We start from the raw sequence: 24,670 nt of genomic DNA, 5'->3' as shown, positions 1-24,670 counted from the left end.
TACTGGTTCATGCCCCTGTATAGCCAGAGCAGCAGGGGTGATGTGGAGCGTGTTGTTTCACTGTCTTTACTGCTGATTCCCTACACAGACAGGATGAGGGTATGCTCGTTAGTAGAGTTAAACAGTTGTCTTGTGCAAATGATTGCTCCAGTATTGGTTGAAAGTAAAAAAATCACTGAGGTCATCTGGGATTGCATTTAAATCAGGTGCATTTCACCACAGGCAAGTAAACCAAGGTCAGTAAATCTTGCCACTGTCTTTTTTAATATTCTTAATTGCTAAAATTCAGATATTTTAGACTGTTCTCTAATTTTAATAATCATTTGCGTGACACCCTCCCCCTAAAGTATAGTAAAATTATGGACACCCCAAAAGCAGATCTAAATTTAACCCATTCTAAAATTCACAATCAGTGCAAGGTTGCAGTTTTAGAGTTAGCAGGACAGTGGGAGATCTCCAAAGCTTTAGTGGAGGTGCTCTGTCTGATAGAGGTAGCCTGATTCTGTGCAGGGTTTGAAGAACCTTTGAAGCTGGTCCCCAGCTTTATTTTAACAGACAATAACTCCCATTCTCTCCACTAGTCTTGGCCCTGACTTCCTTGGAGTCAAACCAAGTCAGCACATGGATGACCCTGCAAGGTTTCCTAAGCTCAGCCTGGGTGTCTGGGTACCTCCTGGAAAATGCATTGCATTCTGGCAATGCCGGACCAGAGGCACTCCACAGCTGCTGTCTGCTCTAAGAGAAGCTAGGAAAGAGTATCTCTTCAGCACTTTCAAGCTCAAGCTGCAGGCAAAAGGTACCCCATATCTTTCTGTGTTCCACCCCGCTGGGCCAGATAGCATCTGCCCTCTTCCATACATAACAAGAGGAGGGGGAGAAGGAGTTGTTTCTTTGTTGAGACAACATGCTCTTCTGGCATGCTTGCATTGTTTCGTCTCATTTTTTAAGCTTGGAGATCCTCGTGCAGAGGAAAGCAAGGTGAAAATGAATTGCTGGCCCGTGGAGAAGCCCCACTTTGTTATGGTCCAGGCTGGAAAGCTGAGCTGCCCTGTGGTTTCTGGTAACGTGTCTCAATCTGTCATGATAACGATGTTATATATTAGACCAACTCTGTGGCCTCCTAATGAAATTTGAATGTTGATGTATTTTGCCAGTGGGGTTTTTTTTTTTGGAGGTAATTTGTCAAATTTATTTTCTTTCTTCTTAGGCAATTAAACCCCTGGATTAAGATAGCTTTGCAGATACAACCCCTAATACCAGTAAGTCGTTTTATGTGAAAACTCCATTATTGTTGAAAGCCACTTACTATTGATCAGAGCCTGGTACAGCAATCCTGTTCAGGAGGACTGTGCATTAATCTCGTGGCTTACCAGATGAGGTCAGTTCATTGGAAAGCAAAAATGTACTGCAATTATCAATCTTAATCAGTTGCATAACATTACATAGTGCATGTAATCTAGTAAGGATCTGCGCCTGTGGCTGGAAGGTTGCCGGTTTGAATCCAGCGACCATCAGAGGAATCCTACTCCGTTGGGCCCCTGAGCAAGGCCCTTCACCCCAACTGCTCCAGGGGAGCCGTATAGATGGCTGACCCTGCGCTCTGACCCCCAGCTTCTCTCCCTGTCTGTGTGGCTCATCTTAAACATTTCCAGAATCGGGAGCTGACAGGTAGGACGACACACACAGTCTATTGACACAACCAGTCCCAGCTTAGATCCCCAGACACACATGTGCAGTTCTGTAGTTCCTGTCTCGTTTCCCTTGCATGCCGGAGAAATGCTTGTGTGTGTATGTGTGTGTGTGTGTGTGTCACAGGCCTGGCCGTAAATGCATTCATATCCCTGCTGCTCTGTCTAATTGTACCCTGCCTTTCACCGGCTCATCCATTATTCACCAAGAGAAAGGGAGAGCAGAGCCCCAGGCACAGAGCCACGGAGCGGGCGTTAGTGTTAGCGTTAGTGCTGAGTCGGCAGGGCCTGAGGATGGGATGTAGAGTGACCCAGCCTTGCATTGTCAGCCACACTCCCCCCCACCCCGGCCTGACCTCACCCGGGCTGGTGAGGTCACACCGTTGTATAACAGAAGAAGAAGCACCGAAAGAAGGAAAATGTACTGTGCATAACAAAACAGGGCGTGCCTGTGCTACCACGAGCAAGTATCAGGTAGAAAAGAAAGACGTTTTGCAATAAATTATGTTCTATCAGTCATCTGTCTTCAGGACAGTGGAGCTGTTTGAGGACAGCCCTCACCTGGGCTGATGGGGCAGGGGAACTCTGGGAAGGGACACACAGCACAGGCATGAGAGGCTGACAATGCAGAAATGATGGAAACCGACAGCAGCCTCCCAGATGCAGGTAGTATCCACTTAGAAAGGTCTCACAGTGACACAAACGTTATCTAAAATATCACAAATAAAAGGCAGATAAGAAACTATGACTCTCTACGTATTTATCTGCCTACAATAGCCGCGTCAATGTTCCGTGCAGTTTCATCCCAGCTCTGAAGGGACTGTCCGGATGACGGCTCCACAGATATTTTATCATCGACCACACAGACTAATCTGAATAAGTAACCCCGAGGCTGGAATATGTTAGTGCTTAATACAATACAGGCCTGGCCCCCAGTGTCATTTGGGAATGCTTCTCAGGTGTGAAGTTTTGATATTTGTATTTGCATGCAAAGATTAACACAGTTTTTTTCTTTATTAATATGTACATAATTCTATTCATTTATTATATATCTTCAGCACTACACAGTATTGATACTCTTCTGCATTGTGGTGCTTGAAACGTCTGCAGCCAGAACATGTTTTAAATTCATGAAAGAGGTTTCAGTCTCTTTAGAGATAGAGATATCTATGACTGAGAATTTTTAACAAAGCATTTGCGGTTATAGAGCAAAAACCATATACTGTAATATATACAGAAATCTCTGGAGGCAAAGAAAAAAATGTTCACATCTGTGACTAATTATTTAATTTGCTAGACATCTTGCCTAAAACCTTCAAGGCAGGACGATTTCAGAAGACCTGTGAAATGTTTTAACAACATTTATCACGCTGGATCAAATTAACAACACAACCAATGAAACATTCGAACATTTACTGCTGAATATCATGATTTTAACAGTGTTATCCAGGGTTCTCATTTTTAAAAGAATTGTAGTTAATTTTGAATCTCGTTGATATTTTGACTTGCACAAATAACTTACTTTAACACTCTGCTGTATCTCACCTGAAGCTAATTTAACAGTAACAATAATGGTAGAAAAAACAACTACAAGGTCTCACCTATTCTTTTCTCCTGACATTTTTCAGCAGAGATTTGTCTGTCTTGCCCTGGGCTGACATATACAGCTCGCGGAATTGATTGTGTAAATGTAGTTTATAGGATAAAGTTTGAGCAACGTAACTCAACACTTCGGATCTATTAAATTTACAGCAGATTGCAAAGTGACGTGAGGAGATTCTCTAGCCAAGAACGTGTAATGGCACACACAGTTGCATTACATAAATTATATTAAAGCGAATTTCTAAAAATAGCTTAGGGTTTAATAAAAAATCCAGTAAAGCTGAATAACCAAGGAATTGGTTTTTTGAGTTCTTTATAACCTTTTCTTGTTCTTTTTTTTATCACGGTTGGTAATGCATTTAGAAAAGTATTAGTGTAAGCCCGTATTAATGTTCCACTTTCAAAACGACTGAGAGGTTATGCAATTGTGAAGGTAAAACACGTATACAACACTCCTCCTCTGGGTGGTGATGGGGCAGTTTCTATTCAAAACAAATGCCAGTGAAAACTGCATCCCCCTTAGGCGAAAGTAATACTTTAATTCAAACAATGACCTTGACTCGTTTATGTTACTAGTTGAAGCCAGTCTCGGATAGAAACGATTGTGGCGTCTGTGTATGATCGTCTTCCTTTCAAATTTAAAAACTTAGAAGATTGAGCAGATCATCTGAATCTGGATCTTATTGCTGGGTTTTCTTGCGGGGGAACCGGGCTGCTGGCATTCGTCCCCACTCCTTCTCGGAGATTTTGTCAGAAGACGTAGTCCAGGGCGCTGCAATAAACACACTTCAGCCTGGGTTCGTGCTTTGAGAGGTTTGACCGACGGCACAGTGAGCCTATCGGCACAGAGCACGGCTGCCCTTTGCCCAATAGCAATGGGGGGGCGGGGATAGAGGGGGCGGGCCGTGAGCGCTTACGGTAGTTGCTGGCTGGCAGTGTCAGTGACAGCGCGATGGCTGCCCGCGGGTTAGTGAACGAGAGGGAGGCTGGATGAGACAGGATCGCGTTTAAATTAAAAACCCTGGCCGTCGCTCGGGCCCTTTCAGAGACTGTTGGACGTTATTCTGCGCCGATCCGGAGAGAAGAAGAAGGAGAAGGGTCCCCGAGCGAGGTGGTGCGTCGTCCCTGAGCCCCGCTGCCTCAGGCCTGGACTCAGACCCCGGGGTGGGAGTAGCGCCGATGCCGCTCTTCGAGCGCCTCTAAGCGGCTACGGCAGCTGAGGCGAAGGCTTCTACTTCTCCCGCAGAGAAAGGTGTGCCGTTTCCACGCGAGTTAAAGAAAGCCGGCTCTCGGCGCGACGGAATTGCTCAGCAACTAGAGACAGTGGTTTTATTTTCGGTAGTTTTTTGTTTTTCCCCCGGAATAGTGTGTTTTTATTGTGAATGTGCTACGGCGTAAAGCCCTGAGCTGCTGCCCAGCCGTACGCGTATTATCAGGCAGTGTGCCGCAGACTGCAAGTGTCGTGTGCCTTTTTTTGCGGATGTGCGAGGTATTCTTCACTCCCCCGCCCCGCCGAGTACATTTTTTGAATGAGCTCAAAATGCTGTCGAGAAGCGACACTAACATCTTTTAAAGGGCAGGAAGGAGACGTGTTTTTTTTTCCTCCCCAACACGAGGGCGTGCTTGCTTGCTCTTTCTGTCCACGGTGCGACATCACCAGAGCCGCTTCCGCGGCCCGATTTCTTCCGTCAAACCAGATATCTCCCCCCGTTGTTCCAGGCCGATCTTTCTTGAAACATTTTCCTCGGCGTCTTTTTTTTTTTTGAAAGCCCTTCTTTGTTGTGATAGTTTAACCCCGGACGGGAGAACAATGGACCCATAGACGAGGCGCCCTGCGAGAGGCGCATCGCTGCCCAACACAAAGATGCGTGTGTCTCCTCAGGGGAGGGGATTGCTGATGGACTGCGGTCTGCATGTCTTATCCAGGTTTTGTTGTTGTTGTTAAGCGGCAGTAAATGTGCGTTTTAATGCAAGGTCTGCTCGGATCTAACTATTTTTTTAACAGATGTTGAGCTTCGGGGAGCGGTCCCACACAGTTGTTCCGCATTACAGCCAGCTCGCCGGTTGTGCGCTCGGCTGGAAAGGTTGGACTCGCATGAAGACAGATTGTATGGGCTCCGATACCTTCACCCATTCGGCATATCAGTCATACACTAATCCCTTCTGGTGTGCTGGTTTGCAGTGAGTCCCCCACCCCCTCTTGTTGTCCACACTGAGTTCATCCCCCTGAGAGGAGCCTGTTGGCTTGTGTCTTCGCACAAGCAGGACAGAAACGGAAGTTTGATCCTTGATTTTTTTTTCAAGTCAAGGCGCGATACCTGCTGGGCTCCCCAGTTTTTGTCATACCTGAGTCTTGCCCTCGCTCTGTGACGAGCCACCCCCCCCCACCCCCCCCCCAGAGAAAGGCAGGGCCGCTGCCTTGAAGACGTCTTCAGGTGTTTAGTGGGGACCCCCGGACTTATCTTCGGCACCCATGAGAGGGAGGATGGGCACCCAGGGGAGCCCCGTAAAGAGTTACGACTATCTCCTCAAGTTCCTGCTGGTGGGAGACAGCGACGTGGGCAAGGGAGAGATCCTGGACAGCCTTCAGGATGGCTCGGCGGAGTCCCCCTACGCATACAGCAGCGGTGAGTGACGCAGGCCAGCAGTGGGTGCCCGGTGCTCTGCTGGAGGAGTGTGCCGGCTGGGGTGACCGATCCCAGGAGGGGTGTGTGTGGGCGCGGGTGGCAAACTTTCCTGTGAGACTGGGGAGCGGGCCCAGCGTGGGGTGCCTGCGCAATTGGCACCGCGAGGGGCCGGGGCGAAAGTCTGTTTGCGTTGGCACGGCGCTGGTGTGCAAGGGACCTTTGCCGTGAGCTCGTGAGATAACGCTGCAGGGCAGATTGTGGAACATACATCCACGTTTCATGAACATGGGAGCGCCGGTTCGTTTCGGGAAAAGATTTAGCATTAGTGTTCTGACATTATATGGTGTGAGAGGTTCGGTGAGTACTACAAAGGTGTACTGTTCTGCCGTGCGTACACTTTGTCTTTATTACTGCATTGCTGGGCAGTATACCACCTCCTACACATACTACTGACAGTTTTCAGTTCTAACTAAAGAGAGAGGACATGCAGTCCAACAGAAGAGTTTCATTAAGGGCTGTTATCTTAGTTCCTCCAAGATTGCTTGTGTTCTAGAAGTCATTTTGACCAGTTTCTTTTTGCACACCCGCTGCTTTCGTACGCCATGAGCCATGGAGCCATCGCCTGTGCAGAGACACTCTCCCAGACTTCTTGTATGGTGGTTATTTGCTGTAATAGTACCTATCAATTACATAGGGGAGAGCTGACATCCAAAATGCAGGTTCTCACACCAGCATGGTGCATTGTATCTAGTCATGTTCGACACTTGGAAAAAATAGAGGATTCTGATTTCTGTGACATGCTGGTGTCCCTGTTTGTTGATTGTGGCATTGCAGCTCTGTTTTACACCAGTTGCAAATGAAGTGAACACGTGAGATTTTTAGGCATTGAAAAACTATTAGCCCTATTTTAAGCTACGCACATCCTTTAAGTATAATGTTTAAATTTGCCACGTTAGAACATGTTTTTTTTTTAAATTGAAATCTTCTTATTTTAATTTAATATCATTTGGAAAGTTGGGCTAAACATCTTCAGCAGCATTTTGCATTTTGCATAGTTGGATAAGCTTGTGTTTTCCCTAGCTTTGACAGGTAACGGGGCCAGTAAGTTACTGTTTTTGATTGCATGTGGTGAAACTTGCCCAGTCCTGTCTGCCCAAAGCTGAAATGTAAGAGGATGATGGGTTCCAGTGTGATCGGCCCATGCATGAAGACAAGGGGCTCATGTTAAATTTGTGCACGGCTTTCGGTGTATGGAAGTAAAAAAAAAACCTGATTTTGGTACTGAAATGAGTTCCAAGTGGGTCTGGCCAGGAAGCAACCACAGCCAGGTCTGGTGAGGGAGGTGTAATTGAAGACTGGGGGGGCGGCTGCCTGGTAGTCCTCTCAGGGCTCAGTTATACCACACTGGGGCTGAGAAGGCATGGAGAATTAATCAGACAGGCCATTGAGAACAGAAATAGCTCAGCCAGTGCTCCACCACCACAGCCATTGCAGTCAGGAAGTTTGATGTGGGTTATACTGTATGTCAAAAATCTATACCCATTTTGAGTTTCAGGATACTTTTCCTATTAAGGGAGGAATAATTCCAAACTCAGCACTCCCACATCTCCGTGCCTTCAAGATGTATCCCGCCTTTAAAAAGTAGATCCTCTTGGTTGGCCTTTCCTTTGAATTTGACAGCAGTTTCTTGGAAGTCGGTGTGCAGGGAAAAATGAAGCAGGGTTTCAGAGACTGGAAGTAAGTCTTGTTTGTTCGGACAGGTGTTCTTTTTGGCTATTTTAAGCTGGGATCCTGTTAAGTGAGCAGTCAAAAGAAAAAGGGACAGGGGGTTTGTTAAAATCGGGGTAATGGGGTTGTTCTGCTTCAGTGGCTGGCAGGGAACTGTAAGGGACTCATCATAACAGACTGCTCCAGTAAAGAGGCACCCTGTCAAAGCCAATGCCAAAATCCATGCTGTTGCTTCTCCTTGCTCTTACTCTTGCTGGAGAGAGGGTTATTATATATTGTTTATTTCACCCAGCACTGCAGCTTCAGTGGAGGGACTGCAAGCATGAAGCATGAAAATCTCTTGAGGAAAACCCTGTGAGGGCCTGCAGCACGTCTCGGATTTGGATACACAAATCGGCACTCTCCTACCTAGCTGACGAGTGGGGAGAACAGATCAAATATTTATATAACTATAAATATTTAAAATGGACTGAGGGGTCTGTTCAGGAGGCTTTGAACTTGAGGACCACGTTGTATGGTTATTAATCAACAGCATTTTTGTATCAATAATGGATAACTGGCGGATTTCAGCAGGATTGGAGACCTTCCCTTGGGTAGCGGGCAGTTTGTTTTCGGGTTGCCTTGAGTGAACCCGTGTTCTTTCTGCTCTTTGTGGGAGATTAATCGAGTTCTTTTAGCCTGTAGGTTTCGTGGTTGTGCCATATTTCATTAGAGCTGAGAATTCCTGCAGGTTGTACAGAGCCTGCTGCAGTCCTTGACTGTGCAGCTGACACACAGGGAGCTGTTGCAGGAGGGGTGAGACAGCGAGCTCAAGGCCTCAGAGGTTATACCGGAGTGTAGCCTTCAAACGCAGTGGAAGCCAGCTCTGCATTGTGTATATGGAATACCCTGGCGTCTCCTGTACTAACACTAGGACCTTCAGTATTTTAATTCAATACTGTTAACGTTAATTGACTTTTACATTGTTTTGAACCGTTCCTTCAGTCAGCTTTCACTCAGCAATTGAATCTGCAGATACTGAGATAATCTTCCTGTCCTCGCTTTCTCTGCACAACATCAATGAATCAGTCCGCCAGTGCCTTAAAATGTCATTGCATTGGAAAAGACCAGAAGTGTGTGAAGAAATTCGTTGTCTTGTGCAAATCAGTTGGGATCCTGCTGTTTTGATCATCCTGCTATCTGCTGATTTTAATTTCCAAAAATGAAGAAAGGCAGGTGCAACAGGAGGGCTTCAGTGTGTGCTCGTTCCACATGTAGAGCAAAGCCCTACCCCTTGGCTACAGGACTGCCTGTGTGGACGTCGCTGTCCAGCTCCTTCTCGGTCCGGTCCTGGGCTGGGAGCACTGCCTGACCACTGTGGGGAGTGACCCTGAAGGCCTCCCCCAGCCCTCCTCACTCCCTGCCACCTGCTGCCCCCAGCAAGGGGCCGACGTGGAGATGGATCATGAAGGGATAATGACACTGTGACCTGGACAGTCAGCCCTCCCAGGGGGTGCCAGCTGGCAATTTACAGCGCGAGCTGACAGGATGGAGGGGTGTTAAAGAGATGCTAAAGGAGCAGAGATCTCTATTCGTGTGACTATGCAGTTGGTTCTGATTCTCAAGATTCTGGCTTCCTTCCTTTTACATACTGTCTGAAGGACCGATAGCAGAATGCAGTCCTCACTCTGCTTAGACGTTAACAGCGTCTGTTGCGTCTGGCTAATTAAGGATTCCTAGGCATGTGCTGTCTCTCCATGACAGATGCCTGAGCACACAGTTTAAATCTGTTTTTCTTACCCAAAGGGACATTTAGAAATTCTAGATCTCATTTGATGCGTTTGAAATTTGTTCGAGCACATTTCATGCAAAAGATTTAGACAATCCCAACGATTGTCTACATTTTTTGCGTGAAATGTGCTCGAAAATTTTTTCCGGGATTCACGGAACTTTGGTTTTTGCGTAAGTGAAACAAAGAAATAAAACGTACACAAGATCCACATGACATTTAAGGGAAAATGGCTTGTAATAAGCAAATCTTCACATGTTGTACTGGCACATTCTCTGGTAAAATGTTACCGTGTTTTTTCTGACTACTAAAATACGCAAAAATATCATGTTGCACCACTAGCTGTTTATTTTAGAATTTAACCAGAATGCTTTAAGTGCCTCTTTGGATGGTTATGACATAGATGGCATTTTCACTGTCAAGCCATGTAGCTCTCCATTAAACATTTCGTGTGTTTCAAGGGGAAGTCCTCTGGCTTTTGCAACAGAGGTGCCATTAAAATGCAAAATCTTTCTAAAGACAAGACAGAACAGCTGCAAAGCAAAAGGAGACTGAAAGAACAAAACAGGAAAAATTGCAGAAACTGATTTTTCAGTGTGGTTACTTCCAAGTGTCTAAATAAACAAGGAGAACGAATGTCTAATGTTTTTGGGCTACGGGCATTCCAGTTTATTCATCTGATGGCTGCTGGTTAACTGATCAAGAGCTCAGTTGAGTTCTTGGGTCCTTAGTGAGTTTAATTGTTTTTTTTTAATGGTTTTTCAAAGTTCTCAGGTGTTGCAGCTGCTGTGCTGAACTTTCAACCTTTGTAAGTAGGAGCTGAGGCATTTTGTTTAACTGATGTACCAGCTAAGCAGGGGAGATGAAGCAGAGCAGTTATAGTTTCGCTGGTGAATCTGGACGACAGACTGGCTCATAGGCTTTGAACTAGGTGCCCTCTCCACATGGTTACAGCCGGCTGGATCATTTGGTTTCAGAAATGGCTGTTCATTAAAAACCGTGCTCAATCAAGGCTAACCTGAATGACCAGTGGAAGGGAAACTGTTAAATCTATGTTCTTGAGGAAGTTGTAACTGGGTAATCCAAAATGTGATTAGCTATCTAGCTAGTAGGAGCTCTGGATGTGGGCGCATGACATGAGAGCCTGCTCTGCGATGCACAGGCGGGTTAGATGATGCCCCTTCAGAGAATCATCTGTGTCGACTGCCTGGTGTCGACAGACTGTGACTGGGTGTTGCTGATAGATCCTGCTCTGTCTCAATTTGTCTCGCTTGTCTTATGTCTGTGCAGGGATTGACTACAAGACCACTACGATCCTGCTGGATGGGAGGAGAGTCAAACTGGAGCTGTGGTGAGTGTTTCACGGTAACTTAGTAGTGCATGTAACCTCCCATGCAAAACACGAAAGATTTGTCTTCAGGATTCTCAAATGTCTGACTGACAATTGTTGCTTTCTTCCTGTAATTACCCCTTTAAAGTGGCCAAAGCACAGCTGTTGTTGAAATTTACGTGAAACCTGAACAATGTAGTCTGCTATCTTATCACATATGTCAGCTCCCTGCAACGTTAAGCAGACATGCTGCTTTCCCATGAAGTGCTCCTGGGTGAAGCTGTGTTCTTACTAACCCGACTATTCAACTAGATTTATTATAGCTGCCAGATGAAAACCATGACATGCATGTCGATGTTATTTTGTCTACAGTTACAGTTCCTGGAATGTTGTAGTTCCAAATAGCACAGTGCAAAAGATAATGAGTTTAACAAGGGAAAGTCTGGCCATATAATTACAGTTTCCAGAAATAAAGTTAATATTACAAATGGGGATGTTTTGAATTTAAAATGCCAATGCCTTGTGCTTTAAAAGCAGATCTACATTAGTAGACTGAATAATGATTAGAGAGTCTCTTACGGTGGTGAGTAATGCATGACTTTTTAGCATGTGAAAGAATAGAATTGAAATTGGAGTAGTGTGCACTGATGACCAGCAGTCATCCAGGGACACATCAGGACAGCAGAGTTTCAACGCGAGTCGACAGCCTGCAAGAGGCACGTCTGTCTACAAATCGATTTTGCAGGGACGATGCGTTTAAAATATGTGCATTTCAGTATTCGGTCAAGCCTGCTATTTTAATGTGCTGCACGAATATTAAGTTATTTACTTGCTGATAAAGTTCAGCAATTTTGTGTAAATAACCCAACTGTTGTTGTTATCGTTAATTTTAAGTATATTCCACGATGGAATATTTCTCTTAATGCTAGACCTTTTCGCTTTAATGTTTGAAAGAACAAGCTTGGAATATCCTGGATTAAGCAGAGGATGGATTAGCCTTTCCTTTCCCCCTTGTTCACTGCTTAAGGAGCGGACATGAGTCATGAATGGTATTAGTAAGAAGCAGGGAAAGCAGCTACAGTGCACAGTTTCCTTCAGCCAGTCTTGAGGATGATATGTTGATCAGATGACCCAGCACAATTAGGAGATGTCTGCCACCCCCACCTGCCTCCCACCGAGACTGACACAGTGTGGTGTGACCTTTCAGGGTCTAGATCTAGGTGCTTTTCCTGTCACTGAGTTACTATATATACTGTATGTGCTGGAGAATCAGCTCCTTTCCCTCTGGCATGTATATTAGTCCCCTGACACCTTTACTTACTCCTATCAGACCTTTTTGGTTTGCTGGCCAGTTGCCACCCCCCCCCAGTAAAGAACACAGCCTGGACCAGTTGTACACTGGGGAATTTCATGTTTTATGCGTAGTGTTGCAATTGGAGCCATTGTGTTGTAAAATCTACATGATTCAAAATGTTTCTCCACGATTTTAACAACATTGATTGCGTCTTCTGGCGTATATTTTGAAGACCGCGCTACACATTTTTTCTTTTTTATGCAGGTCAGGCCCCTTTAAGTTTTATTGCCCATCATTACGTTGCTGTGAATCAGAGTCAGACCTCAGTTGCAGGCTGGCCTTTCGGTGGAGCACCTGACTCGGTGGATGCAGCTATTCTTGTATTGTTTGCACGCAGGAGAATTGTAACTGATGAGTGAAATCCTCTTTACATGGCAAAACCAGGCCAGCAGAAGTATTATGTAATAATGTGCTTTTAATCTCTGGAGAGCCTTTGAATGTCTTCTGTTCTGGTCTGAAACGAGTGAGTTTCAACTAACCCTGAAGGAATCACTTTAAATCGCTTTAACTGTTTTTTTTTTCTCAATGAATAACCGTTCTTAGCCCCTTTTATATACACAGACCGTAGCCTATCTCCAACGCCGTGCTTTCATACTGTTTCTGTTTAAGGTACGGTGACTGTGCAGGGGTGAGCCCAAGCTGACTGGTGTAAAAACTGCTCAGGGCCTAACTTGCTTGTGCGTCTGTGTTGCAGGGACACATCAGGACAGGGCCGGTTCTGCACCATCTTCAGGTCCTACTCCCGGGGGGCGCAGGTACGTTCTGTAGGCAGCTGGGCAGAGCGTTCCCGTTTAGGAATTAAGGATTTTCATTGTCTCGCAAAGAACCAGGCTTGGAGCCCAGTATTGTGGAAACTTGAACAGCTGCCACTTCAGTCAAATATTTTTTTTTCCTGTTTTAAATGTGCTTGAGTCAGCTTTTTCAGAGCTCTCCTCAAAGTTTGATTTGTTCTGTGCTAGTCCCCCAGCTCTGAGGCACGTCTTCCTTAATTATTCATTTATTATTGAACAATAGTTCCTCTTTAAAGCCACCTAAAGAAAGAGCATGTCATTTGTGTAGTCCCAAACATGGCACATTGCTGTGAAAACAAACCACAGGCACAGGCCCATCGAGAGAGCATGAAAGGTAGAACTTTAAGCTCGCAGCTAAAAAAATAACCCCTGAAGTGATTAAGGTGGCTTTCAGGAACAGGCTAAAATGTAATTGTGTACTGTACAGGAGCACAGCGAGAGGAATGCTTTTATGCAGACTGCAGTCTGGTGTGATTAGCCATCCCTGGTGCATCAAGTGAAGGCAGTCGAGTTCAGCAGTAGGTGGTTTCAGTGATGTAGCGATTCACCGTGTGCACTGTGCTACCCTTCCACAGGGCATCCTGCTAGTGTATGACATCACCAACCGCTGGTCCTTCGACGGCATCGACCGCTGGATCCGGGAAATCGACGAGGTAAGAGCCTCTGATTTAGACCAGGGTCTGGCTTTTTCTGAACTTGGTTTGTAATCTGTTCAAACTTGGGATGTGAAAGCACACGTGACATCGATGCCCTGCCCTGATAGAAGGTTCTTCTCGACAGATCCGTCTCGCAGAGGCGGACTGTATTCTTACTCAGTTCCTTTATTGTCCCAGATGGGAGCTTTGCTCTGCAGGAAGGGTACATAGACATAACACCATACATAATACATTGAACGCAACACGAACCCATTAACATACATCCATAACATACATCCATAAGATGAGAAAAAACAAGTCAGCAGCTTTCATAATGTATTAATTATAACGAATTAATAATAGATGTTTGCTGCAGGCTTCCTTGCTTCCACTCACTATCCGCAAATCCCCCGTCCTGACCTGCACAGGGCTGACTGTTCTGCTTCAGTGCTTCAGTATTTCGCACGGCTGAGAACCAGACTTCATAACTTTACCTGGAATCTCCCTGTGGTTCAATTTTGCGTCTTACATTGGCTTTAAAATGGAGCGCATCGCTCTTTTTTTATTTTACTCTTGCTAAAAAGCCCAGAGGGCTGAAGTCCTGGGCTTGGTTTATCCTCGCTCCAGTCCGTTTCCTCCGTTTCCTGCCTGCCTGGAGCCCTGCTCTGTGGACGGAGCCTTTCCGGTTCCCCTTGAGGATGTCCTGTGGAGGCAGGGGGCGTGTGCATGTTATCTCGGACCTCAGCCTGACACGACCCACACTTCTCCTTCCTGCTCCACCTCGGTGGCTCTCGGCATTCCAGCGGGGCGCGGGACAGGAGAATCTGGGGGCCCGCTGTCGGAGCCAGCTCTGCCCGTCCCTCTGCTCGGCCCTTCCTCCTGACCCACGTTCCTGCTGCCCACAATGCCCCGGCGCTGCTGGCTGCACTTTAATATAGGAGAGCGCTCGTGAGCTTCTCAAACATCTGCAAGCAATAGAGCAAATTGGGGCTGTGGTTAAAAGATCCGATGTATTCAGCTGATCTTTGATGCGTGACTGATTGGTTAGTCCTTGCGTAGCACAGGAGGGCTGCCATGTGAAGGAGGTGAAAGCTGCAGCATTCTGGGTAATGTTTGGCGTGAGTAGCCCCACAGCTGGTGGAAGAGTAAACCGGTGATGGAGGAAAACATCCACATGTCCTAACATCCATATGTTAACCCTGGAGCAGTGATTTAATGTTGTCCAGGCTAGGATTGTTTTACTGGGTGTGGAGTAGTGTCCGTCCTGACCTCGCTTCTCGAACCCCTGCGCTCCCCCGCTGTGCAGCACGCTCCCGGGGTGCCCCGGATCCTGGTGGGGAACCGGCTGCACCTGGCGTTCAAGAGGCAGGTGCCCACGGAGCAGGCGCGGGCCTACGCCGAGAAGAACGGCATGACCTTCTTTGAGGTCAGCCCGCTCTGCAACTTCAACGTCATCGAGTCCTTCACCGAGCTGTCCCGCATCGTCCTCATGAGGCACGGCATGGAGAAGTTCTGGAGGCCCAACAGAGGTAGGAGCGCGGCCGTGCGCCTGCGCAGAACCGAGAGAGAGGTCACCCCGCTGGTGCTGGAGCTCAGTCTCCGGGTGCTGGGTAAACAGCGATCGTCTCAGTCAGCAAAACTCCCCGTCGTCTTCCAGTAACCACATTCTGCTGCATCCAAACCAGAAACATTTAATTAGAGACGGCAAGCCTTTGGATATTCCTTCTTTAAACCACCAAATTAAATTTTCCCATGAATGTTTCTAATGCGCTGCCTTTTAGCTGGTTGGCCTTTCCGAGTCCATTAGGCAGCAGTAGTAATATTCCTTTGGCAGTATCTGAGTGGTGTTATTGTATTTCCCAGAATGGTTGAGGTTATTTTTTATTACTGAAGTTTCCAGCTAAGCATAATTACAAAATTTAAGAGCAGAAGCTAACTTGTAAGCGTTTGAAATATTCATGAACATTAGACCCGGTTCCTCACAGTCCAAATTAAAAACATTTTATGTGATCTAAAAACAGGTCATCTTTATACAGCCATTGGTATCTGGTTTCATGTAAGTGCTAAACTGAACTTTTCCAGATTCTGTCTGCGCTGTTACACTGTTTAACATATCATCAAGTCCTTTGTGTTGGGACTGTATACTGATTTTTCTCTGTGGAGGCAGGGTCCATTTGCTTCATGGTGAGATTTACATAGTACAAACAGAGTAGATGTCTCGGCAGTAGCCACAAATGTAGTTTAACAAGAGCTGAAACTGAAATAAATGAATATAACTTTCTGCGTCCTAAGATGCTAACGTCATTTAGATTTAGTAGGGGAAACGAGGCCTGGAGTGCATGAATCTTACGACATATCAAAGCGATCCAGGTCTGCCCTCTAGCGGGGCTACGTGGAATTACAGCTGCGCTGCGATGCTGAAGTACTCTGTTATTCCGTAACAGAGGAGGATTTTAAAAGCGAGCAGCTTAGAGCCGCGCTTTGCTGCAGCCATCTGTGTGTTGACAGGAGGTGTGTTTGTCTCCACTCTGCAGTGTTCAGCCTGCAGGACCTGTGCTGTCGAGCCATCGTATCTTGCACTCCGGTGCACCTGATTGACAAGCTGCCCCTGCCTGTTGCCATCAAGAGCCACCTGAAGTCCTTCTCCATGGCCAACGGGATGAACGCGGTCATGATGCACGGCCGCTCATACTCGCTGGCCAACGCTGCGGGCGGCAGCAAGGGAAACAGCCTGAAGCGCTCCAAATCCATCCGGCCCCCCCAGAGCCCCCCGCAGAACTGTGCCAGGAACAACTGCAAGATCTCTTAGCACGGGGGCCGAGGCCAGCGAGCTCGGGACCACCGGCAAGCCACAGGCTCCCACCCCCCGCCCCGCCTTGGACACGCCCCGAACAGAGCCCCTCCCCCCCCCCCCGAAGCTGTCCTGCTGCTGAAATCCTGCAAGGACGGACTCAGCGGAGAAGACGGGCTGGGTCTCTCCTGCTGCTGGTGCAGCCATCACCCGGCACCATCTCTGCTGCTGTCCGTCTTGTTCAGCCTTTCGCCTACTGCTTGCGGAGAGTTCCTCACTCTTTCTTCACACATGGGACATGGAGTGAAGTGTCTGTTTGTTTTTTTAACACACACACACACACATATATGTATTATTTAACAGAAAAAAATTGAAGACCCAGAGAAAGAGACCTTTTTTTGTAATGTAAAGTTTTGCACTGAAATTTGTATGCTGTTTTTGCAGTGTTCGAAAGGGACACGGTGTAGTTCTGGGGGGTGGCAGCACCAGGAAACTCGAATACCTGCCCTTCTGTCGCCCTTTGGAGTGTGGCAGTCTTGCCAGCCCCTAAAAAAAAGCCGAGAGGTCTGATAATATGATAGGAAGTACGGATTTCCATTTTCTCCCCCATTTTCTTTCCGTTTTTTTAAGACCTAACTCCACAGACTGTGAAACGCCATATGGGTGCTGCTGCAAAAAAAGGTGAAATTCTGTTGCTAGCATGTTCCCTGCTTGCCTTGTGATCCTTTCTTTCTTGCCAGGTGCTCTCTGCACAGTCTCTGCTGTGTTCTATCTTTTGGTTCAGTAACAAGTGCACCAAAGATGTGTCTTTCCAGGGTAGAGATGTAACAGTGTTCACGGACAGCGTGCGTGAAGCCACCGAAATTGGGAGTTGTGAGTTTTTGCTACCTTACACTAAATGGTAGGTGCATTGAACCACCATTTAGTCTAATTTAATCTGATCTTTTTTTTTTAAAGAAGTTTCCGTTTTTTCAGACTTTTATTTATTTTTTAAAGCCTGATCTGTAATTGTATTTAACCAGACTTAAAAATGATACGCAGGATGTTTGTGTCCAAAAGTCTGTCATTTGAACCGGCCCCATGTACATTCAGTCCCTACCGAACCCGAGTCCAGAGTCCTTCAGCAGACCGGCTTTGCTAGCTCGTCTCCTCCGTGTTGTGGTGCTTGCCCTGATTGTAGATGAAAGATGGCTTTCACACAGAAAAACAAAACTCAGTTTTTGCCTTTTGGATAAATGCTGGCTGACTCATCACTACATTTCTTGGCGTCTAGGTGACTTCTTAATCCATGTATCAGTTTGATAATGTACAAAAAAAAAAACATTTGCTATAATTTCTATGGCTGCAGCACTTCTGTGGGGAAGCGCGTTTTGGTGGTCGGGGGAGATGTTTTCTCGCGAGACCCACCCCTCTTCGGGTTCTGTCCGTTTTCCATGTACGCTGCAGTTGCAGGAAGGCCTTTTAATCCTCCCGTGGGGCACCAAAGACCTCCTCATTTCAAAGTTCCGCATTTTGCAGAGAAGCGCCTCAGCAGTTCAGTAGGATTTGTTCAACATGCCTTAGCAATCCTCTGTTTTTCTTCCTTTTGACAATCTGAGGGCTGAATCGGTCTCGGCTGCTGAGGCCAAAGACTAACTCAAACCTTTAGTGTGGAGTTCTGCACCAGTGGCCCTGTAAGCTGGTTCTCTTTCCGCTGGGGAGATCTGCAACTCCTGCTCGCCTCGGGTTCATTTCTAAAGCTCCTCTGCTTTTTTTTTTTGCACCGCCACCACCCGCATGTGCCCAAAGACCGCTGCTTAGCACACCTGAGGAAGAGCCCATAATCTCTTCCGCTCCCTCAGCAGTTACTTGTGTTGCATGAAAGACCTGAACCAGCCTTGAACCGCTGTGCGCTGAAATGTGACTTTTATCGGATCCCCAGCCACACATTCTAAGCTTTGTGTTCCAATGACGTTGTGTGTATTTTTTTTTCTTTAAAAATAATCGTTAACATTGCAGATGAAGGTTGGGGTACATTATTTTTAATAAATGCAAGGCCCTTTTTCTGGGGGGGGACAAAACAAGCTAATGGTGTGCCTGGGGGGGTAGAAATTGCCAAAATGGAAAACCTGGCCAAGGATGTAGAGAGGGTAGGAATCCGTCTGGTCTGTAGAAAAAGCACAACTTGGTAAGAAGTTAAATTCATTGGAATTGGTTTTATAAGCATTTGCAGTGTTTTGATAACACTTGTTTCACTTGCAGTGCTGAAATCGTTTCCGACAGTGCGTTGTCTCGGTTCTTTCCAGCAGTACCTACTTTCTCCGGGAGCCCTGTTTGCACAGAGAGTGCAGTCGGGCCCCTCCCCCCGCCTTCAGGGACCGGCCACGGCCTCCTTGAGCCCAGCCCAGCACATGAAGCCCACCCTTGAGTAGGCTGAGAGTTGGGTTGCTCTTGAAGGCTCGTCTGCTAGTGACAAGATGACAGTGCATCCTATCGACACGGTGGTGTGCAGGGGCTCGATTAGTTGCATGAAAGAATTAGAACTGTAAGTGCACAGCGGTCTGTGCAGACTCGAGATGCCCTGCACCCTGGAAAATAGGATAGGATTGTGCAGCTCTGAATGACATCTTTGCATCTTGACTGACTAGTCTCCTGAGCACACGAAACCTGTCCTTGTCATTGCCTTGCATTGCTTCCATTTAGAAAACGAGTTCTTATGTGGAATAGTGGTGCTCGACAGTCTGCGTACACTGAAGTGTAGAGAGAGTGCAGAGCAGTCGGGAAGGAGTGGCCCTCTTTATATTCAAAGGCTTTGCCTGTTGCAGTGTTTAGACGGGAGTAGTTGCTAATCCAGTTTTTTTTCTTCTTCCTCGAGTCGTAAAATACCTTCAAGGAGAACGAGGGGATGCAGCCCACCCGTTGCAGAACTTAAACTGTTCAGTTTATACGGAGAGAAAATTGACCGTGACCGTGTTCGTTTGCGATTTTCACTTCATTCCCTTTCTGCGGCACATCCCTGTTTGCTTGTTATTATATTGAAATGTTTTTATCTCTTTGAGTTGTGGATTTCTATGTTAAAGGGAATATTTTGTAGGGGGTCACTTATGCAGTGTGTAGACATAATCAAGCAGTATGTACACATTCCTTCTGGGAGGGAAGCTGTAGCTAATATTGGAGTACAGCTGGTCCAGGTTCGTCTTTACTTCCCTTCCTTGGGTGGATAAAGGGAAACAGTTATTGTTATTATTAAAAGTGAAACACTATTTTTCCTTTGGTTTAAGCTGCTGGGTTAACTTTGAGAAATGCTTTTTTGCGAGTATTCTCAATATAAACAAACCCTTTTTTTAAATTATTGATTGTACAGTTATTACAGTATAAAAAGTGAGACCTTTTTTCACAATAAAATCGTTAACAGTACAGTCCTTTGGTTCTTTGCTTGTGTTGTCTGAAGAGTGTCGTTCTTGCCAGCCTGGGGCGAAAGCAGGTTGAAGCCTTTGTCCTTCCTGTACAGAGGCTCACCGGTGTTTCTACTTCAGTTCCAGCGCAGCGTGAGTCTAAAAGACAAATGAGGAGTAATTATCGCATCCTGTAAAGACGAAAGCAGTGTAATCTAAAATACTGAACACTGAGGCTTATTCAGTTTCTTGCAATACTATACCAATTCATACTAAGGTCATACATTTGTGATACACAAATGACTGTCAAGCAAAAATAAGTTTGGACCTCACTGTCCCTATTGTTTTGGAAGGCACGGAGTAGATGTTTTAGTACACTTACATCCTAGCCTCTTAAAGTCTGCGTTCTCGGGACTGTGCCATGGGATTTGATCGTCCTGTCCACTTGGGTGGTTTCTCTCGCTCAGTTACCCCAGTCTGAGAGCTGCACCCCCCAGTGCAATAAAGCAAAGGGCGGTGAGGGCGTTAGTCTGTGGTCTCCCAGAGTCCTGTGCTCCTGGCTGTTGAGTCAAGTAGTCGCCCCCCCCGCCACGCTTCTGAAAGCAAAGGTCAAGAGTCACGTGGGGGGTCAAGGGGTCAGCTTGGATCAAAAGGGAAGAGGAGAACTTCTCAGGGTCTGGGTGGCCCCTCCTCTTGTAGAGCAGCGGGGTGCGGGGAGGTCCTCGCCGCCCGCCTCAGGCATCTCGCGGCCGTGTGTGAATGAGCGTTGAGGGCAGACTCCCCCCCCCCCCCTCCAGTCTAGACCGGGCCAGGAGCAGGGGGGTTGTGGGGGCAGTTGGGAAAACGCAGCGTTTGCACAGCCAAGCCAGTCCCAGTATTTCTTTTAAAATCCATCGGCCACACCCCTCCTTTTCCCTGCTGTCCTGGAGGTGCCGGGGGAAGAAGAGGCTTTCGGAGGAACCTCAGCTTGGAAAAGAGGGAGATCAAAGTGGGTTTTACATCGGGACAGGCCAAGGACAAATGTATCACTGCCTTTATTTGCAGCTAGGGGGCGCGCTGGGTTAGTACATTCCCCTGAAGGACCACATCACAAAATACTCCACCTTGGTATTTAGGCTTGGTGTCCCCCCCGTCCCCCGCACAAATACACACTCGGTGAAGCGTTGCCTATCCAGTGTGAGGCGCTGCACGGTTCCCAAGACCTCAGTGCAGGCAAGGGGGGGGGAGCGATTCCCACCGGGACGAGCGGCCGTGCGTGGGGTTGTGGGTCAGGGCGGCTGTGGGCCCCGACGCCCTGCCTTTGATCCCTTTACAATGTTTGTCCAGTTGCTTAGCGCTGGCCTCGCCTCTAATAAAACTCCCAGACGCTGGACGCTAGAAGAGAGAGGCCAAGAGGTAGGCCCCTTCTGTCTCAGCACGGCGCACAGGCCGCCGGACTCGCTGGTCCCCCGAACTCGGGCTCAGTCCGCGTCGTCCAGCTCGGAAAGGCGACGTCCAAGGCTTGCAGGGAACGTGGCGCTCAATTTATTTTGCATTTCCGAGAGACTGATTCTCGAACGCTTTAACGAAACACCCTTTTTAAACCGCTCATCTATATGAATGCAAAATACAACACTCAAGTTAACCATGCTGCCTGGACTCGGTGACACGGATTTACACACGTGTCGCCGCCTGATCTTCTACACCCCGGTGATAACAAGGAATTGAAATACCAATCCTGACTTTTCTGGCTGTATTTTCATTCTCCTTCGTAACCTGCGGTCTGGATATGGATCGGATGATTTAATTCTAACGACGTTTCACACTTTCAAGACGGGTGGGAGTTATGACTTCAGTCGGGAGCTGCGCTCCAGGTTGCTCGTTTGCAAGAGGTTTATAATGAGCAGGACCGACCACAGCCGGAGGGAAACCAGATCCCGAACCAGCGCCTGCGAGCGCCGGAGTGATGCCGGAGGATGCGTCCCGCGCCTGGGGAAACTCGCCCCGTCGTTTCCCCTGCTCTGGGCTCTTGCTTGCGCGCTGTCCCCGCCGGTGTCGGGGGCGAGTCTCGCCGGGGGCCAGACCCAACACCCGGGAGTCTGTCCCAACCAGCTCAACGCCAACCTCTGGGTGGACGCGCAGAGCACCTGCGAGAGGGAGTGTCGCGTCGACCAGGTGAGTCCTCCTGTTCCGCCTTGGGGCCTTGCGCTTAGCGTGTGAGGGAAGACGCCTCTCTGTGAATAATGATCTTAAACCACGACAAAATTGTGTTGCCCACTTGCACACACACACACAAAAAAAGTTTTGCTTCCAGTTTTACGTGGCCATCTAGCACGGCCCTTGTTTTGTGTGAGAAAGTTTATAAACAATTATACAGTGTAGCCGGAATTCGTGTTAAAATGTACGCATTGTTTTGCAAGGTCGAATTAAGTTCCAGACTACACAGAGAATGAAAAAGAGTGCCCTTCTTTGTTCTTTAATTTGCCCTGCCGTTTTTATTGGGGGCCCCACGGAAAACTAGTCTGGCTGGCTCCTGCTTTTATCGCCTGCGTAGCTGCGGCGGGGCTTGGTCTATGTCTCCCGGATAAGGTGGGGAGCTCCACGGACCCGACCCGAAGCAGGAGGGGGTCGTGAGACGGCGCTTCCACGGCGTTAGGCGAACCGAAGAGTGAAGCTGCGGGCAGCAACGTGAGATGTGGAAGCGGAGCAGAGGGGTTGCGGCCACACAGTGACTCTGCTGTCTCCCTCCTCCCGCAGGACTGCGCAGGATTTGAGAAGTGCTGCACCAACGTGTGCGGGCTGCGCAGCTGCGTGGCGGCGCGGTTCTCCGACGGCTCGGCCGCGCCGTCGGATGGGCAGGGGCCGAGGGAGAGCGGCGGGGGGGTGACCGCCAGCTGCCAGGGCTTCGTGTGCAGCCAGCAGGGGGCGACGTGCGACGTGTGGGAGGGCCAGCCGGTGTGCAAGTGCCGCGACCGCTGCGAGAAGGAGCCCAGCTTCACCTGCGCCTCCGACGGCCTCACCTACTTCAACCGCTGCTACATGGACGCCGAGGCCTGCATCCGGGGGGTCGCCCTGACGGTGGTCACCTGCCGCTACCACCTGGCCTGGCCGCACACCAGCCCCCTGCCCCTGGACACCACCGCGCACCCCACCCCCACCTCCTCGCGGGAGGAGCCCCTGCCCCCCACCCTGTACAGCAACCCGAGCCACCAGTCCGTCTACCTGGGGGGCACCGTCAGCTTCCACTGCGACGTGGTGGGGGTCCCCAGGCCCGACATCACCTGGGAGAAGCAGACGGAGCGCCGCGAGAGCCTGATCATGCGGCCGGACCAGATGTACGGCAACCTGGTCATCACCAACATCGGCCAGCTGGTCATCTACAACGCCCGGCCCGGGGACACGGGCATCTACACCTGCACCGCCCGCAACTCGGCCGGCATCCTGCGCGCCGACTTCCCGCTGTCGGTCATCCGGCGCGCCGAGGACGAGCTGGCGGAGGAGGGCGAGCCCGCGCCCCGGCCCTTCTCCCCCGCCGACTGCCTGGAGGAGGCGGACCGCCGGGAGTGCGGGGACCGCCGGGTGGGCTGGCGCTACGACGCCAAGCGCGGCGCCTGCCTGGCGCTAGCCCACGGCGGCTGCGAGGGCGCCCGCAACCGCTTCGAGACCTACGAGGAGTGCCGCGCCTCCTGCCAGCGCGAGGGCGTGGGCGTCTGCTCCCTGCCCGCTGTGCAGGGGCCCTGCAAGGTCTGGGAGGCGCGCTGGGCCTACAACCCGCTCATGAAGCAGTGCCAGGCCTTCGCCTACGGGGGCTGCCAGGGCAACGGCAACAGCTTCCGCAGCCGGGAGGAGTGCGAGGAGAGCTGCCCCCAGCCCAAGAGCCGGCCCTGCAGGGCCTGCAAGCCCAAGGGCAAGATGGTGCCCAGTCTGTGCCGCAGCGACTTCGCCGTCGTGGGCCGGCTGACGGAGCTGATCGAGGAGCTGGACTCGGGCATCGCCCGCTTCAGCCTGGAGGAGGTCCTGCGGGACGAGAAGATGGGCCTGGCCTTCTTCGACGCGCGCCACCTGGAGGTCACGCTGGCCCGGGTGGACTGGAGCTGCCCCTGCCCCAACGTCACCCTGGAGGACGGGCCCCTGCTGGTCATGGGCGAGGTGCAGGACGGCATGGCCCTGCTGCAGCCCGACAGCTACGTCCGGCCGGTCACCGAGCGGCGACTGAAGAAGATCCGCGAGGTCCTGGAGAAGAGGACCTGCGAGCTGCTCCAGCGCTTCCAGGACTAGGGGAAGCAGCCGAAGGGCTCAGCCGGCAATCGTTTTCCAGGCTGTTTAAGGACTGGCGGGTCACGGGCTGTTTGTTCAAGGATAATCCTGCTAAAAAGACACTGCTGAGCTGTTTCAGCACATCTGCAGAGGTGCAACGAGCTCGGTGTCTTTCTCTGAAGGCTTCTCAGCAGCGGGACAGTGGTGCCAACTAAAACCTCGGAGTGCTGAGGAAGGTTCTGCTTCAAAGGCCTCATACGAGTCTTCTCCATGTCCTTCGAGACTAGGTTTAGGAAACCGTTTGTTCTCACTAGCACAGAACAGTATCATGAGACGTTTTAGCTAATGTTTCTGCTGCAAGAATTCTGTCCACAACCAATCCAATTGGGGCTGAGCTGATGGACGTGTCGATATACAGGTTGGATCTGTACAGTCGACCCCACTTTCTCTCCTGCCTCGGCTGCTAGTGTGGTCCCCAATGCTTGTTCTTGTGAACTTTGCAAAGATCAGAGCGCGCTGGTATTCCCAGTTTAAGGTTCAAACTACAGGAAGATCAGCACCTTCGGTTTGCCATTCTAGGTGATAGAGTGAACGTTTTAGATGTTTTTTACCCAAATCACTCAGACTGAAAACGAGAGCAGGTAAACCACTGTACGGAGTGCTTTCCTGCATCTGACCTGTGTTTTTAAATGAGATGTGTGATGCACACATGTGACTGCTCAAATAAAGGAATTGATATTTTGAGA

General features: G+C 48.9%; 2 protein-coding genes across 2 annotated transcripts; both read left to right on the top strand.

Annotated features, from left to right (window-relative positions):
• The first annotated feature begins 4,178 nt into the window (after window positions 1-4,178).
• On the top strand, window positions 4,179-19,710 carry rab40c (RAB40c, member RAS oncogene family). Its single transcript, XM_088612237.1, has 6 exons — window positions 4,179-5,917; window positions 10,704-10,764; window positions 12,792-12,852; window positions 13,464-13,541; window positions 14,830-15,052; window positions 16,058-19,710. The coding sequence occupies exons 1-6, from the start codon at window positions 5,764-5,766 to the stop codon at window positions 16,330-16,332; spliced, it is 852 nt and encodes a 283-aa protein (XP_088468363.1). The 5' UTR covers window positions 4,179-5,763; the 3' UTR covers window positions 16,333-19,710.
• A 903-nt stretch (window positions 19,711-20,613) lies between these two features.
• On the top strand, window positions 20,614-24,670 carry wfikkn1 (WAP, follistatin/kazal, immunoglobulin, kunitz and netrin domain containing 1). Its single transcript, XM_088612220.1, has 2 exons — window positions 20,614-21,842; window positions 22,425-24,670. Exons 1-2 carry the CDS (start codon window positions 21,567-21,569, stop codon window positions 23,943-23,945), a joined length of 1,797 nt encoding a protein of 598 aa, XP_088468346.1. The 5' UTR covers window positions 20,614-21,566; the 3' UTR covers window positions 23,946-24,670.

The sequence above is a fragment of the Lepisosteus platostomus genome, chromosome 19 (assembly GCF_059453375.1).
Source record: "Lepisosteus platostomus isolate fLepPlt1 chromosome 19, fLepPlt1.hap1, whole genome shotgun sequence".
Classification (NCBI taxonomy): Eukaryota; Metazoa; Chordata; class Actinopteri; order Semionotiformes; family Lepisosteidae; genus Lepisosteus; species Lepisosteus platostomus.
This window is presented reverse-complemented; position numbering and strand designations above follow the sequence as displayed.